We start from the raw sequence: 16,401 nt of genomic DNA, 5'->3' as shown, positions 1-16,401 counted from the left end.
CAGCCACCACCCTCCCTCCGGGACTCTGCTCACCAGCCACAGACCCTGCAACACATGTGCTTCTGGCTTTTATACAATATCCCATAATGCACTGAGACAGCCGACCTCTGCCAATCACCGGGACTGTATTAAAGCCTGTGTACCCATTGGTCAGGTTTCCTCCCACTGTCCAACATGCCTCCCTATTGGACCAGTGTGAAACACTCTCTAGACCCAATGAATCGCATACTGAGCACAATGAGCAGACCTAAAGCCCCGTACACACGTACCGATCGTCGGCATACAAACGTCGGCGGACGAAAGATCTGCCGATTGTACGCGTGTTAGTATGGTGCCTCCGACAGATGTCTGCGCACAATCCGCGGACAAAAGTCTTTCGTGCAAACATGAAAATTTTTGTCTGCGGACACCAGAACGGACGATTGTTCGCGTGTCAGTACAGAATTCGGCCGACAGACCGCAGATTTGCAAGACTGGGCATGCTCAGAAAATAGAAAACACAGGGAAAGTTAACCATTAGGCCCCATGCACACGGGGCGTTAGAAAAAACGTACGTCAAAGTTAGTTCTGACGCCGGAAAAAGCAGCTGTAAAAACGTGCTTTCAGTAGCTTTTTCCATTGGCGTTATTGCACGTTTTGCCACGTAGCTTTTAGCAGCGTTTTTTTTTCTTCCATTCAAAATCAATGGTTCCCTATGGGAGCCTATTGATTTGAATGGAGGTCGCACCGCAACACCGCAAGTCGGATCCGACTTGCGGGGCGACTTGCGCTGTGAGAATCTTGAGGGGGAACTCCACGCCAAAATGGGAAAAAAACGGCGTGGGGGTCCCCCCAAAATCCATACCAAACCCTTATCCGAGCATGCAGCCCGGCAGGCCAGGAAAGGGGAGGGGACGAGCGAGCGGCCCCACCCCCCCTGGACCACACCAGGCCACATGCCCTCAACATGGGGGGGTGTTGGTGCTTTGGGGCAGGGGGAGCTCTGCACCCCCCACCTCAAAGCACCTTGCCCCCATGTTGATGAGGACAAGGGCCTCATCCCCACAACCCTGGCCGGTGGTTGTGGGGGTCTGCGGGCAGGGGGCTCATCGGAATCTGGAAGCCCCCTTTAACAAGGGGGCACCCCAGATCCCGGACCCCCTCCCTATGTGAATGGGTATGGGGTACACTGTACCCCTACCCATTCACCCCATAAAAGGCAGTGTATGGAAATAACGACAAGAGACGTTTTGGAAAGTTTATTAAAAATCTTCATCCGACTCTTCTTGTCTTCTCCTCTCCGGGGTCTTCTGCTCTTTTGCTGTCCGCCCTTCTTGTCTTCTCCTCTCCGGGGTCTTCTCCGGTGTCTTCTGCTGTCCGCCCTTCTTGTCTTCTCCTCTCCGGGGTCTTCTGCTCTTTTGCTGTCCGCCCTTCTTGTCTTCTCCTCTCCGGGGTCTTCTCCGGTGTCTTCTGCTGTCCGCCCTTCTTGTCTTCTCCTCTCCGGGGTCTTCTGCTCTTTTGCTGTCCCCCTCTTCTTGTGTTCTTCTCTCCGGGGTCTTCTGCTGTCCTCTCTTCTTTTCTTCTCCTCTCCGGTCTTCTGCTCTTTTGCTGTCGGCTGTCTTCTTCCCCCGGTCCTCCTCCGACGACGTCTCCGCTGATTATGCCTTTCTCTGGTCTCTTCAGCTTATTATATAGCCATTAGGGGCGTGGCCCCGATGACGTCATCTGGACGCCCCGCCCCCTCATGTCACATATGACGTCATCTGTGACATGAGGGGGCGGGGCCTCCAGATGACGTCATCGGGGCCACGCCCCTAATGGCTATATAATAAGCTGAAGAGACCAGAGAAAGGCATAATCAGCGGAGACGTCGTCGGAGGAGGACCGGGGGAAGAAGACAGCCGACAGCAAAAGAGCAGAAGACCGGAGAGGAGAAGAAAAGAAGAGAGGACAGCAGAAGACCCCGGAGAGAAGAACACAAGAAGAGGGGGACAGCAAAAGAGCAGAAGACCCCGGAGAGGAGAAGACAAGAAGGGCGGACAGCAGAAGACACCGGAGAAGACCCCGGAGAGGAGAAGACAAGAAGGGCGGACAGCAAAAGAGCAGAAGACCCCGGAGAGGAGAAGACAAGAAGAGTCGGATGAAGATTTTTAATAAACTTTCCAAAACGTCTCTTGTCGTTATTTCCATACACTGCCTTTTATGGGGTGAATGGGTAGGGGTACAGTGTACCCCATACCCATTCACATAGGGAGGGGGTCCGGGATCTGGGGTGCCCCCTTGTTAAAGGGGGCTTCCAGATTCCGATGAGCCCCCTGCCCGCAGACCCCCACAACCACCGGCCAGGGTTGTGGGGATGAGGCCCTTGTCCTCATCAACATGGGGGCAAGGTGCTTTGAGGTGGGGGGTGCAGAGCTCCCCCTGCCCCAAAGCACCAACACCCCCCCATGTTGAGGGCATGTGGCCTGGTGTGGTCCAGGGGGGGTGGGGCCGCTCGCTCGTCCCCTCCCCTTTCCTGGCCTGCCGGGCTGCATGCTCGGTTAAGGGTCTGGTATGGATTTTGGGGGGGACCCCATGTCGTTTTTTCGGCATGGGGCTACCCTCAAATTCCATAACAGACCCGAAGGGCCTGGTTTGGAACCCTGGGGGGGACCCCACGCCGTTTTTTCCCCATTTTGGCGTGGCGTTCCCCCTCAAGATTCCCACAGCGCAAGTCACCCCGCAAGTCGGATCCGACTTGCGGTGTTGCGGTGCGACCTCCATTCAAATCAATAGGATCCCATAGGGAACCATTGATTTTGAATGGAAGAAAAAAAAACGTATAACGTGGCTTAACGCACGTTAAGCAACGTTATAGCAAAGTTATTCAGCTTTTAGCAGCGTCAGGCGTTTTTAACGCTGTAACGCTGGTCCTCAGAACGCGCAGGTGGTGGGTTCTTGTTGCAGCCTAAAAACGTCTAAGCCACTTACAGCTCAAAAACGTCTGAGTGTGCATGAGGCCATAGAATAACATGGAGGGGCGTTTTTAGGCTGCAAAAAGAAAACACCTGACGCTGCTTACAGCGGCGTTAAAAACGTCCCGTGTGCATGGGGCCTTACATGACATCACTTCTGCAGTCAGCGGACAAAATTCTTGTGCTGTCCTTGTGCTGTCTTTGCACTTTTCAGCAGACACCGACATCCCGGGGAGAAAAGAGGAACATTTGTATGCCGACCATCGGTACGTGTGTACGGGGCTTTACTCCCAGATCCTGCTCTCTGCTAAGCAGAAAGCAATATAGATTTGCCTGCTGCTCCTCTGATAGGCAGACAGAGCCAAAAACTATACTCTCTTACTAGCACCTACCTAGGAGGGTGCTACATATATATATGGGTGGTTACTAGGCACGCCCTCCAAGTTCTCTTATATGCTCAGCTGGGAGCGGCACCTTGGGGAGGACAGGGATCTGGTGTTATTTACGCTCCTGTTATGTATGTTATGTTACGTAGGAAGCTCTGATGGAGGCCAGTTTGAAGGTACTCACTTGATGGTACTTGGTTCCAACGCGTTTGGCTAAAATGTACCCCTCTGTCTCCCCTTTATGTAGAGGGTGTAATCCCTGAGGATCTATACACCGTGTGTGGTGGGAGTACCCACAGATTGCGTAGGCTCAAGGGGGTATCTGTTCCTCAGATGCCTCACATAGCTCTAATAAACGCCCCAGTGGATGGAAACGCTGCTAAACGCTAATGGCGATAAACGGGCATTAACGCCAAAGCAAAATGTTTTTAAAAGCACATTTTTACAGCCGCGTTTTCCTGGCGTTGGAACTGACTTTGCAGCTCGTTTTTTTTTTTTTTAATGCCCTGCATGCATCAGGCTTTTTAGAGCAGCAGAGTTACAGCTGTAAAAACGTCTGATGCAGCTAAACGCGGCCAAACGCGTGTATACAGCGTTAAGCCGCATCAGCTGTTTTTAAGCTGTAGTAATTGGATTTTGGAGTGGAAGATAGAAGAGGGCAGAGAAACGCTGCTAAACGCTAACGCGGCTAAAGGCGCATTAAAGCCAATGCGTCGGGGCTGGCTTTGTAGCTCGTTTTTTTTTTTTCACACTCTGTGTGCATCAGGCTTTATGGAGCAGCAGAGTTACAGCTGTAAAAACGTCTGATGCAGCTAAACGCGTGTATACAGCATTAAGCCACGTCAGGTGTTTTTAAGCTGTAGTAATGTGGATTTGGGAGTGGAAAATAGAAGAGGGCAGAGAAACGCTGCTAAACGCTGACGCGGCTAAACATGCATTAACGCTAATGCAAATTGCTTCTAAAAATGCGTTTTTACAGCCGCTTTTTACTGGCTTTGAAGCTTGTTTTTTTTTAAGGCCCTCTAGGCATCCGGCCTATTACTATTGGGAGCTAAAATGACCACTGCTAAACGCTAGTGCAGCTAAACGCGCATTACCGCCAATGCAAAACGATTTAAAAAGCGTGCTTTACAGCCGCGTTTTCTTGGCGTCAGAACTGGCTTTTTTTTTTTTTTTAACGCGCTGTGTGCATCAGGCTTTATGGAGCATCTCTCTGATTGCAGCTAAACGCGTGTATACAGCATTTAGCCGCGTCAGGTGTTTTTAAGCTGTAGTAATTGGATTTGGGAGTGGAAAAAAGAAGAGGGCAGAGAAACGCTGATGTGGCTAAATGCGCATTAACGCCAATGCAAAACGCTTCTAAAAAAGCGTTTTTGCAGCCACTTTTTCCTGGCGTTGCTACTGGCTTTGGGGCTTTTTTTCTGTGCATCAGGCCCAATACTACTGGAAACTAAAATGACCATTGTCAAATCCTGGAAGCAGCCCTCTGTGCGTCTCGCATAGGCAGAGAAAAAGATTTCTTGGATTATATTACATGAAAATATTGTTAGTATTCTTCAAGATTCAATCCAAAAATTTGTAAGGACCTGGGAGCCTTAGGCTAGTTTTATGCATGTTGAATTTGAATCTTGCTACATTGCTTGAAAGTCCTCTCTAGTCTTTGTCCGGACCGGTTTTCTTTTTCCTCTCTTTCTTTTTTCCCTTCTATTTCTTTTTTTTTCCTTCTTGTTTGGTTTTTTGTTTTTTTGTGACCATGCTGGCTCTCGATGGCCAGTCTTTTTTGGTTGACAGAGAGAGCCCCTTTTTTGCTGGTATTTTTGGTTCCTCATTGAATAAGGGGGCACATAGGCGTGTGCAGGGGGTGTGCCGGATGTGCCTGGGCACATCCTAATTAACCCGTGCACCAGAGCCGATTATAAGGCAATACAGCCTTGCCTTCTTGTACCGAGCCCATGTCCTTGTGTTCAAATGGGGGCACCATCCCGATCCAATTGTTCCTCCCCCTGCAGTGCTGACGGCTTCTCCTCCTCTCCCTCCCTCAGGCTGCACTGCAGGAGGATCAGTTCTAGCATCTGATCCCCCATCCTTTCCTTAGTCACTTTCTCACTCCTAAATGTAAGGCATCAGGGGTCTGTTTAGAACCCTTATATTTTAGCAAAGACCCTAAAAGGGCAGGTAAAAAATTAATAAAAAAAAAAATAAAAAAATATATATAAAATAATAGCGACTGGTTCACATGTGCTTTGCACTCTGTAATTTCTGCCATGGCTGCGAAGCAAAGCATCACATCCATGCCATGTGTACACCCCTCGCTACTGCCTCTGTTGCTCTGTGTTTGAGCTTTGGGGTGCCCACCCTAATGCAACAGGCTACGCACACCTATGAGGGGGCAAATTCGTTTTGCATTCACCTTGCACCTCCTTGTTACTACTCCATGTATGTTGTTAGGTTTATATTTTTATACTGGGCAATGTGGCCTTGTTATGTTATTAAATTGGAGATTTGGGGGTGGGATAACATTTATATAGATTAATCCAACTATTTTAGGCATCATCCCAGCAAAATATATGAACAAAAACAAATAGAAGGGTAACGGAACTTTAAGTATTCCCATGAGAGCCCAGTAAGCACTAAATTGATACAAAATTTTTCATTCAAAATATACATTAAAAAGGTATCAAAAAATGTATCCTTCCATATACATATATTCAGGGCCGCTGATAGGGGGGGACCACCAGTCATTCTGTAGGGGGCCCGGGCACAGAGGGGGGTCTAACAACACAGGGAATCGGTGCAGTTGGGCGGAGGGACAATTCCAGAAGGAAGCCCTGTGCAGCTCCCTGCAGCAGCTGAAAGCCAGTTTCTCCCCCTCCTGGCAGCTTTCAGCTGCTGCAGGGAGAGACACAGACACAGGGCATCATTCCTGTAATTGCTTCTCCGACACCGATCACCCCTCCCTGTTCTGCCTGCTTCTGACCCCCCCCCCCACCTTCCCACAGCACTGCAGGCTTCCCTGTAAAAAGAAAAAAAAAATTGTAAAAAAAAAAAAGAAAATTAAACACTGTAATAAATAATTCTAAAAAAAATTGTAAAATAAAATAATTTCAACATTTCTAACATACAAAAAAATTGTAAAAAAAAAAATTAAACACTGTAATAAATAATTCTAAAAAAATTGTAAAAAAAAAAAAAATAATTTCAATATTTTTAACATACATAAAAATTGTAAAAAAAAAAAATTAAACACTGTAATAAATAATTCTAAAAAAATTGTAAAATAAAATAATTTCAACATTTTTAACATTTAAAAAAAAAAATGTAAATGTAAAAAAACAATTAAGGGCTAATTTACACAGGTTCTATGTTAAGTTTCAGCTAATAATGATTTTAGTGTATTTTTGGTGAAAATATTATTTTGATATATTCGATGGGGGGGCGGGACTTCTAACAGCAGCCCTGCATACAATACAGAGCTTAGATATACAGTGGGTACGGAAAGTATTCAGACCCCCTTAAATTTTTCACTCTTTGTTATATTGCAGCCATTTGCTAAAATCATTTAGGTTCATTCTTCTTCCTCATGAATGTACACATAGCACCCCATACTGACAGAAAAACACAGAATTGTTGACATTGTTGCAGATTTATTAAAAAAGAAAAACTGAAATATCACATGGTCCTAAGTATTCAGACCCTTTGCTCAGTATTTAGTAGAAGCCCCCTTTTGATCTAATACAGCCAGGAGTCTTTTTGGGAAAGATGCAACAAGTCTTTCACACCTGGATTTGGGGATCCTCTGCCATTCCTCCTTGCAGATCCTCTCCAGTTCTGTCAGGTTGGATGGTAAACGTTGGTGGACGGCCATTTTTAGGTCTCTCCAGAGATGCTCAATTGGGTTTAAGTCAGGGCTCTGGCTGGGCCATTCAAGAACAGTCACAGAGTTGTTGTGAAGCCACTCCTTCGTTATTTTAGCTGTGTGCTTAGGGTCATTGCCTTGTTGGAAGGTAAACCTTCGGCCCAGTCTGAGGTCCAGAGCACTCTGGAGAAGGTTTTTGTCCAGGATATCCCTGTACTTGGCCGCATTCATCTTTCCCTCGATTGCAACCAATCGTCCTATCCCTGCAGCTGAAAAACACCCCCACAGCATGATGCTACCACCACCATGCTTCACTGTTGGGACTGTATTGGACAGGTGATGAGCAGTGCCTGGTTTTCTCCACACATACCACTTAGAATTAAGGCCAAAAAGTTCTATTTTGGTCTCATCAGACCAGAGAATCTTATTTCTCACCATCTTGGAGTCCTTCAGGTGTTTTTTAGCAAACTCCATGCGGGCTTTCATGTGTCTTACACTGAGGAGAGGCTTTCGTCTCCCGACTGGTGGAGGGCTGCAGTGATGGTTGACTTTCTACAACTTTCTCCCATCTCCTGACTGCATCTCTGGAGCTCAGCCACAGTGATCTTTGGGTTCTTCTTTACCTCTCTCACCAAGGCTCTTCTCCCCCGATAGCTCAGTTTGGCCGGACGGCCAGCTCTAGGAAGGGTTCTGGTCGTCCCAAACGTCTTCCATTTGAGGATTATGGAGGCCACTGTGCTCTTAGGAACCTTAAGTGCAGCAGAAATCTTTTTGTAACCTTGGCCAGATCTGTGCCTTGCCACAATTCTGTCTCTGAGCTCTTCAGGCAGTTCCTTTGACCTCATGATTCTCATTTGCTCTGACATGCATTGTGATCTGGAAGGTCTTATATAGACAGGTGTGTGGCTTTCCTAATAAAGTCCAATCAGTATAATCAAACACAGCTGGACTCAAATGAAGGTGTAGAACCATCTCAAGGATGATCAGAAGAAATGGAAAGCACCTGAGTTAAATATATGAGTGTCACAGCAAAGGGTCTGAATACTTAGGACCATGTGATATTTCAGTTTTTCTTTTTTAATAAATCTGCAACAATGTCAACAATTCTGTGTTTTTCTGTCAGTATGGGGTGCTATGTGTACATTCATGAGGAAGAAGAATGAACTTAAATGATTTTAGCAAATGGCTGCAATATAACAAAGAGTGAAAAATTTAAGGGGGTCTGAATACTTTCCGTACCCACTGTATATATACGTGATCAATAGTAAGCTAATCTATGCATTTACTGGGAGTGCCCCCCCACCTTCCCACAGCACTGCAGGCTTCCCTGTAAAAAGAAAAAAAAATTGTAAAAAAAAAGAAAATTAAACACTGTAATAAATAATTCTAAAAAAAATTGTAAAATAAAATAATTTCAACATTTTTAACATACAAAAAAATTGTAAAAAAAAAAAAAAATTAAACACTGTAATAAATAATTCTAAAAAAAATTGTAAAATAAAATAATTTCAACATTTTTAACATACAAAAAAATTGTAAAAAAAAAAAAAATAAATAAACACTGTAATAAATAATTCTAAAAAAATTGTAAAATAAAATAATTTCAACATTTTTAACATTTTAAAAAAAAAATTTAAATGTAAAAAAACAATTAAGGGCTAATTTACACAGGTTCTATGTTAAGTTTCAGCTAATAATGATTTTAGTGTATTTTTGGTGAAAATATTGTTTTGATATATTCGATGGGGGGGCGGGACTTCTAACAGCAGCCCTGCATACAATACAGAGCTTAGATATATATATACGTGATCAATAGTAAGCTAATCTATGCATTTACTGGGAGTGCCCGCCTCTTCAGGACTGAGTAGATTGAATATCACAGAAAGCTCTGATTAAATACACTATATTACCAAAAGTATTGGGACGCCTGCCTTTAAATACACATGAAGTTTAATGGCATCCCAGTCTTAGTCCGTAGGGTTCAATATTGAGTTGGCCCACCCTTTGCGGCTATAACAGCTTCAACTCTTCTGGGAAGTCTGTCCACAAGGTTTAGGAGTGTGTCTATGGCAATGTTTGATGATTCTTCCAGAAGCGCATATGTAAGGTAAGGCACTGATATGTTGGAGAGAAGGCCTGGCTCGCAATCTCCGCTCTAATTCATCCCAAATGTTTTCTATCAGGTTGAGGTCAGGACTCTGTGCAGGCCATTCATGTTCCTCCACCCCAAACTCACTCATCCATGTCTTTATGGACCTTACTTTGTGCACTGGTCCAAATCATTTGGTGGAGGGGGATTATGGTGTGGGGTTGTTTTTCAGAGGTTGGGATTGGCCCCTTAGTTCCAGTGAAGGGAACTCTTAAGGCGTCAGCATACTGAGACATTTTGGACAATTTCATGCTCCCAACTTTGTGGAAAGAGTTTGGGGTTGGCCCATCATCTTCCAACATGACTGCGCATCAGTGCACAAAGCAAGGTCTATAAAAACATGGATGAGCGAGTTTGGGGTGGAGGAACTTGACTGTCCTGCACAGAGTCCTGACCTCAACCCGATAAAACAACTTTGGGGTGAATTAGAGCAGGGACAGCAAGCCAGGCCTTCTCGTCAAACATCAGTGCCTGACCTCACAAAAGTGCGCTGTCGGCTGTCGGAAGCATCATACTAACAAGCCTACAATCGGCCAATCGGTTGTCAGCCGAATCTTTTCGGCCGACAATCTGCACGTGTGTACGAGGCATAAGTGAAAACATAAAATCTCCTGGTGGCCCTTGGGACACTTCAAAGATCGGATATTTCAATTATTGTTGTGCATTCATATTTATTAATTTATGGTCATTGTGGTCCCCCCCCCTTTTTTTCTACCTTTTCCCAGCATAGAACATTGATAATGAAATGTTGCAATTGTATAGATATATCTACAAACCCAATTCCAAAAAAGTTGGGACACTGTACAAATTGTGAATAAAAACAGAATGCAATGATGTGGAAGTTTCAAATTTCAATATTTTATTCAGAATACAACATAGATGACATATCAAATGTTTAAACTGAGAAAATGTATAATTTTAAGGGAAAAATAAGTTGATTTTTAATTTCATGGCATCAACACAGCTCAAAAAAGTTGGGACAAGGCCATGTTTACCACTGTGTGGCCTCCCCTCTTCTTTTTATAACAGTCTGAAAACGTCTGGGGACTAAGGAGACAAGTTGCTGAAGTTTAGGAATAGGAATGTTGTCCCATTCTTGTCTAATACAGGCTTCTAGTTGCTCAACTGTCTTAGGTCTTCTTTGTCGCATCTTCCTCTTTATGATGCGCCAAATGTTTTCTATGGGTGAAAGATCTGGACTGCAGGCTGGCCATTTCAGTACCCGGATCCTTCTTCTACGCAGCCATGATGTTGTAATTGATGCAGTATGTGGTCTGGCATCGTTATGTTGGAAAATGCAAGGTCTTCCCTGAAAGAGACGACGTCTGGATGGAGCATATGTTGTTCTAGAACTTGGATATACCTTTCAGCATTGATGGTGCCTTTCCAGATGTGTAAGCTGTCCATGGCACACGCATTCATGCAACCCCATACCATCAGAGATCCAGGCTTCTGAACTGAGCGCTGATAACAACTTGGTTGTCCTTGTCCTCTTTAGTCTGGATGACATGGCGTCCCAGTTTTCCAAAAAGAACTTCAAATTTTGATTCGTCTGACCACAGAACAGTTTTTCACTTTGCCACAGACCATTTTAAATGAGCCTTGGCCCAGAGAAAACGCCTGCGCTTCTGGATCATGTTTAGATATGGCTTCTTTTTTGGCCTATAGAGTTTTAGCCGGCAACGGCGAATGGCAAGGTGGATTGTGTTCACCGACAATGTTTTCTGGAAGTATTCCTGAGCCCATGTTGTGATTTCCATTACAGTAGCATTCCTGTATGTGATGCAGTGCCGTCTAAGGGCCCAAAGATCACTGCCATCCAGTATGGTTTTCCAGCCTTGACCCTTACGCACAGAGATTGTTCCAGATTCTCTGAGTCTTTGGATGATATTATGCACTGTAGATGATGATAACTTCAAACTCTTTGCAATTTTTCTCTGAGAAACTCCTTTCTGATATTGCTCCACTGTTTTTCGCCGCAGCATTGGGGGAATTGGTGATCCTCTGCCCATCTTGACTTCTGAGAGACACTGCCACTCTGAGAGGCTCTTTTTATACCCAATCATGTTTCAATTGACCTAACAAGTTTCAAATTGGTCCTCCAGCTGTTCCTTAAATGTACATTTAAATTTTCCGGCCTCTTATTGCTACCTGTCCCAACTTTTTTGGAATGTGTAGCTCTCTTGAAATCCAAAATGAGCCAATATTTGGCATGACATTTCAAAATGTCTCACTTTCAACATTTGATATGTTATCTATATTATATTGTGAATAAAATATGAGTTTATGAGATTTGTAAATTAGTCCATTCCTTTTTTGCTCACAATTTGTACAGTGTCCCAACTTTTTTGGAATTGGGTTTGTAAAGTTTCTGTGATATATCTGTGTTTTTTATTTTTCTTATTAGATATATTTAATCAGAGCTTTCTGTGATATTCAATCTACTCAGTCCTGAAGAAGTGGGCGCTCCTGCGAAACGTGTAGACCAACTTACTATTGATCACGTATATATAAGCTCTGTATTGTATATATATTTTATTCGTGTGTTGTATGGTACATGTTATGATACTTTTTTAATTTATATTTTAAATAAAAAATGTTGTATTTTTACAAAAACAATTTAGTGCTTACTGGGCTCTCATGGGCATACATAAAGTCCCGTTACCCTTGTTATGTTATGTTTCTTTGTACCTACCCTGGCATCCACATACTGCTTGCCTAATGGTAATTCTATATTTCTTTGAACCTAATAAAAATTATTAAAAGTAAACTATGTGACCCTTTCTAGATTCCCATAATTATCAAGTGGATCTTCTAGTCTTTAGTGGAATTTAGTGTAGGCTTCAGAGCGATGCACCCAAAGTCAGATATATTTCCATGGTACAGTATATTTGTATGGATCCTCTATTTGTTGGTTGGAGCAGATTTATATGGTGTTGGTGTGATTTGCAGGTGACTCGGAAGTTGGACTATCAGCTGATGGAAGGTTCCCTGGAGAAGAAGCACATCCTGCAGTCAGGCGGAAAAAAGGTGAGCAGGATATGGGGAGACGATCAGGGGCTGACCGGCAACTTTTGGCCCAGGGGGCAAGTAAAAACCAGAGGCCCGTGGTGCAGCGACTCGGCCCTCCCCCCACTCTCCCTCTTCCTGGCCTCCTCCTGACCCCCATTCCAAGCTTAAACTCCGCTCCAGTTACTCTCTACTGATCGAATCCTGGTTCCCCACCTGGCCAGCAGGGGGCAGTTTTGGGGAGCTGGGACAGCTCGGTCAGGGCTTGCTGGGGGAGGAGAGTTTCCAGTGGGGCATGGAACTGGCCTCTGCTCAGACACAGTTTACACCATCCATGCTAGGGTGAGGGAGGGGGCTGCTCTTTATCCTTGTCTTCATCCCGCACTCAGTAGGTCAGCGGTGGGGGCTTTTGACTTCTCTTCACCATTCTTTAGGCATGTCTATGGCAGAAGCGGTGCAGCCTTTGTACGGGGAATCAGAGCAGCCCCCCTGCCCCCTGGGCAAGTCCTCCCCTGGAGACGATGGTCATACAATAGTGTGACAACTACTACTTCCAACCAAGCAAAGGGCACCCAGAGACACCAAGACAATCCTGAGGTTGGTTTTCTAAGGGCAACTAGACTGTGCAGCCTTTGTACGTGGCAACAGAGCAGCCCTCCTGCCCCCCTTCCCCCTGGGCCAGTCCTCCCCTGGAGACGATGGTCATACAATAGTATGACAACTACTACTTCCAACCAAGCAAAGGGCACCCAGAGACACCAAGACAATCTGAGGTTGATTTTCTAAGGGCAACTAGACTGTGCAGCCTTTGTATGGGGCATCAGAACAGCCCTCCTGCCCCCCTGCCCCCTGGGCAAGTCCTTCCCTGGAGACGATGGTCAGACAATAGTATGACAACTACTACTTCACACCAAACAAAGGGCACCCAGAGACACCAAGACAATCTGAGGTTGATTTACTAAGGGCAACTAAAATGTGCAAGTGCAGTTGCTCCAGAGCTTAGTAAATGAGGCAAAGCTTCCTTTTCCAAAGAAAACCCAATTACATGCTTGCACATGATTGGATGATGCAGAGCTTTTCCTCATTTACTAAGCTCTGAAGCAACTGCAATTGCAAAGTGCACTATCTATTTGCCTTTAGTAAATCAATCCCTCTCTGTCAGTGGAAAGTGCGCTGTGTAATACTGTGTCTTCCTGCCCACAGGCCTCTTCTCGCACCTGGGGGGTGTTTTACGCTGTGCTGGTGAGAAGAACTCTCTGCTTCTACCACGACCGCAAACATTCCACCAAGGTAAGTGCCCAACCACCTCACCTCTAACCTTACTTCCTTATGTAACAATTTATGGTTCCACAGAATCTACTTGTCAATTTTACTTAAAACAAAGCCCGTAATAAAGTGCCTCCACCAAAAAATCCAAGGGAAATGGCCAAAAAGAGCACCAGCTGGTCGTCTTAAAATTCCATCACCATTTATTGTTAAGAAAATTGAGTACACGGGAAAATAATGCGTTTTGGGGGCCAAACAATCCCTATTTATCAGGACTTGGATAAAAAAATTGAAAAATTTACTTTAAATATAAAGACTCCTGGAAAATGTTCAGTGTTAAATAAGGAGTATTACTGGTCGGAATGGATGAAAGCTTCCAAGCCCCAATGAAGAGGGACTGTTTGGGTCCTAAGATGATTTGGCTATCTTATATCTTCCTGTTGTCTTAATTTTATCAACATTAAATGATGGGTGACTCTTAACCACTTAAGCTCCGGAAGATTTTACCCCCTTCCTGACCAGGGCCTATTTTGCGATTCGGCACTGCGGGACTTTAACGGACAATTGCGCGGTCGTGCGACGCTGTACCCAAATGAAATTGATGTCCTTTTTTCCCCACAAACAGAGCTTTCTTTTGGTGGTATTCGATCACCTGTGCGATTTTTTTGATCATGCGCTATAAACAAAAAAAGAGCGACAATTTTACAAAAATAACAATATTTTTCACATTTTTTTATATGAAATTCCCCCAAAAAAATGTAAAAATCAAAATTTTTTAACATTTTCGGCCAATTTGTTTTATGCTACATATGTTTGGTAAAAAAAATAGCAAAAAGCGTATTTTGATTGGTTTTGCGCAAAAGTTATCACGTTTACTAACTAAGGGAAAGATTTTTGTCATTTTTTTTTTTTTTAACGCGTAATGGCGGCGATCTGCGATTTTTTTTGCGGTACTGCGACATTGCGGCGGACAGATCGGACCCTTGACTGACATTTTTGACACTTTTGGGGTTACCAGTGACATTACTAAAGTAATCAGTGCTATACATATGCACTATTACTGTAAAATAACACTGGCAGTGAAGGGGTTAACTTTTTTGAGAGGGAGGGGTTATGTGTGTCCCTAGGGGCGTGATTCTAACTGTGATTGACTGTGGCTTGAGGTGTAGGAACAGTGATCAACGGTCCTACATAGTAGAACCATATGATCACTATTCATACACAGGGGAGAATGACAGGCGGCTTTGTTTACATTAGCCGCCTGCCTTTCTCCTGCTGTACCGGAGGATCGCGAGTGAGCGGCGGACATCGGGTCCGCCGCTCACTCGCGCGGGGGGGTCTGTGAGCGAGCGTGAGCGGGAGCGCACCTCCAGCGGCACACGCTCGCTCCCTAGAGCCTCACAGGCTAGCGACGTACCCATACGTCACTTTGCCTGTGAGGGGCTGACTGCCGACGTATATAGTCGTGCGGCAGTCAGCAAGTGGTTAAAGAATATGTCAGCCCAACATTTCATATTCCTGATATGTGGCTGCTGTACCATGTACTTGTATGAGAAAGTCTCCTGTTCTCTTTGTATTGCTTCCTTTGTGTGAAATCCCCGGTGTTCCTGCCAGTCCCTCTGCTCTCCTATTGAAAACTGACCACACTTCTTCGGAACCTCAATTCCAATGGTGCTCCGGTCTCACCCTCCTACGTGCCCAAATGGGAATGGGATCTGTCCCCTTGTGACCTAGCGGATTGGAACAAAGCCTGGTCCAGCAAAGCCAAGTGCTCCTTCAATACGACCACTCTGGAGGTGGCCTACTAGGTCCTCTTCCGCTGGTACTGGGTCCTGGCCTGAATTGCCAAGTCAAACCCATCAATCATACAGTGACAGATGTTTCCGCCGTTGCGACCAACGAGGATACGAAATCCATATTTGGTGGTCCTGCGCCCCGCCTGGTCGGATTCTGGTCGAGGGTCTTCGGACTCTTATATACTCTTTATACCTATCTGCAAGGATGCCACATTAGCACTGCTTCATTGTCCAGTCCTGGGCCTGTTTTCCTACCAACAGAAATTGGCCACTTATCTATTCATTGACAAGCGCGTGACTGCCAGGGCTAGGAAAAACCTGCTGTCTCGTATGCAGAAGTGAAGAGCATCCTGACTACCCTCATGATCAATGAGAAGATGACCAGTATCTTCCATGATTCCCACGCTAAATCTCTTAAGGTATGGTCCTTGTGGTGGTCATACGCTCTTCCAACCCAGCATCTGACCAGCTTGGGCCTTTCCACCTGATGTTATCCATTCCCCAGCCTGGGGGAACTAACTCTCTTTCCTCTTCTTTCCTCTCTCTTCTTCTTTTTTTCACCTTCTCCTGCCCCCCCCCCCTTCACTTTTTTTTTTCCTTTATATACTTCTTTTGGTTTTTTAGGGGACTAGACCACACCCCATACTCATCCCCTGGACCTGAGGGTCCGGGCACCCTGTGTTACCCCCTGGCCTCAGTCAGGAGGACACTGCAGTTTGAAATAATACACCTTTGAGCACGTTCTGTTTGTAGCTCTTTGTGGCTAATCATTCTTACTGTTTTTATCCCCTGCGTGGGATTTCTATTGATGTACCTGTCTATTTGCCTTAATAAAAAAAAAAACATAGTACCAGAAAAACTGACCACACTAAGCAAGAGAACACACTGTGGTCAGTTCTCTAGCTATGCTGGAAACTCTGTGTGCTCTCCTCCAATAATCAGCCTTGTCCTGCCCCCCCCCCCCCGGCCCCCACACAGCCATTCACTGGGAAGATTAGTGTATTGC

General features: G+C 45.1%; 1 protein-coding gene across 1 annotated transcript in view; it reads left to right on the top strand.

Annotated features, from left to right (window-relative positions):
- LOC309549767 (uncharacterized protein) overlaps positions 1-16,401 on the top strand; it is a 145,793-nt gene that overhangs the window by 115,534 nt on the left and 13,858 nt on the right. Inside the window, exons 24-25 of the mRNA XM_082250279.1 lie at positions 12,277-12,354; positions 13,537-13,623. Of these exons, the coding sequence (XP_082106405.1) occupies positions 12,277-12,354; positions 13,537-13,623 (165 nt within the window). The remainder of the gene's footprint in view (positions 1-12,276; positions 12,355-13,536; positions 13,624-16,401) is intronic.

The sequence above is a fragment of the Pelophylax lessonae genome (genome assembly GCF_965119305.1).
Source record: "Pelophylax lessonae genome assembly, chromosome: 3".
NCBI lineage: Eukaryota > Metazoa > Chordata > Amphibia > Anura > Ranidae > Pelophylax > Pelophylax lessonae.
This window is presented reverse-complemented; position numbering and strand designations above follow the sequence as displayed.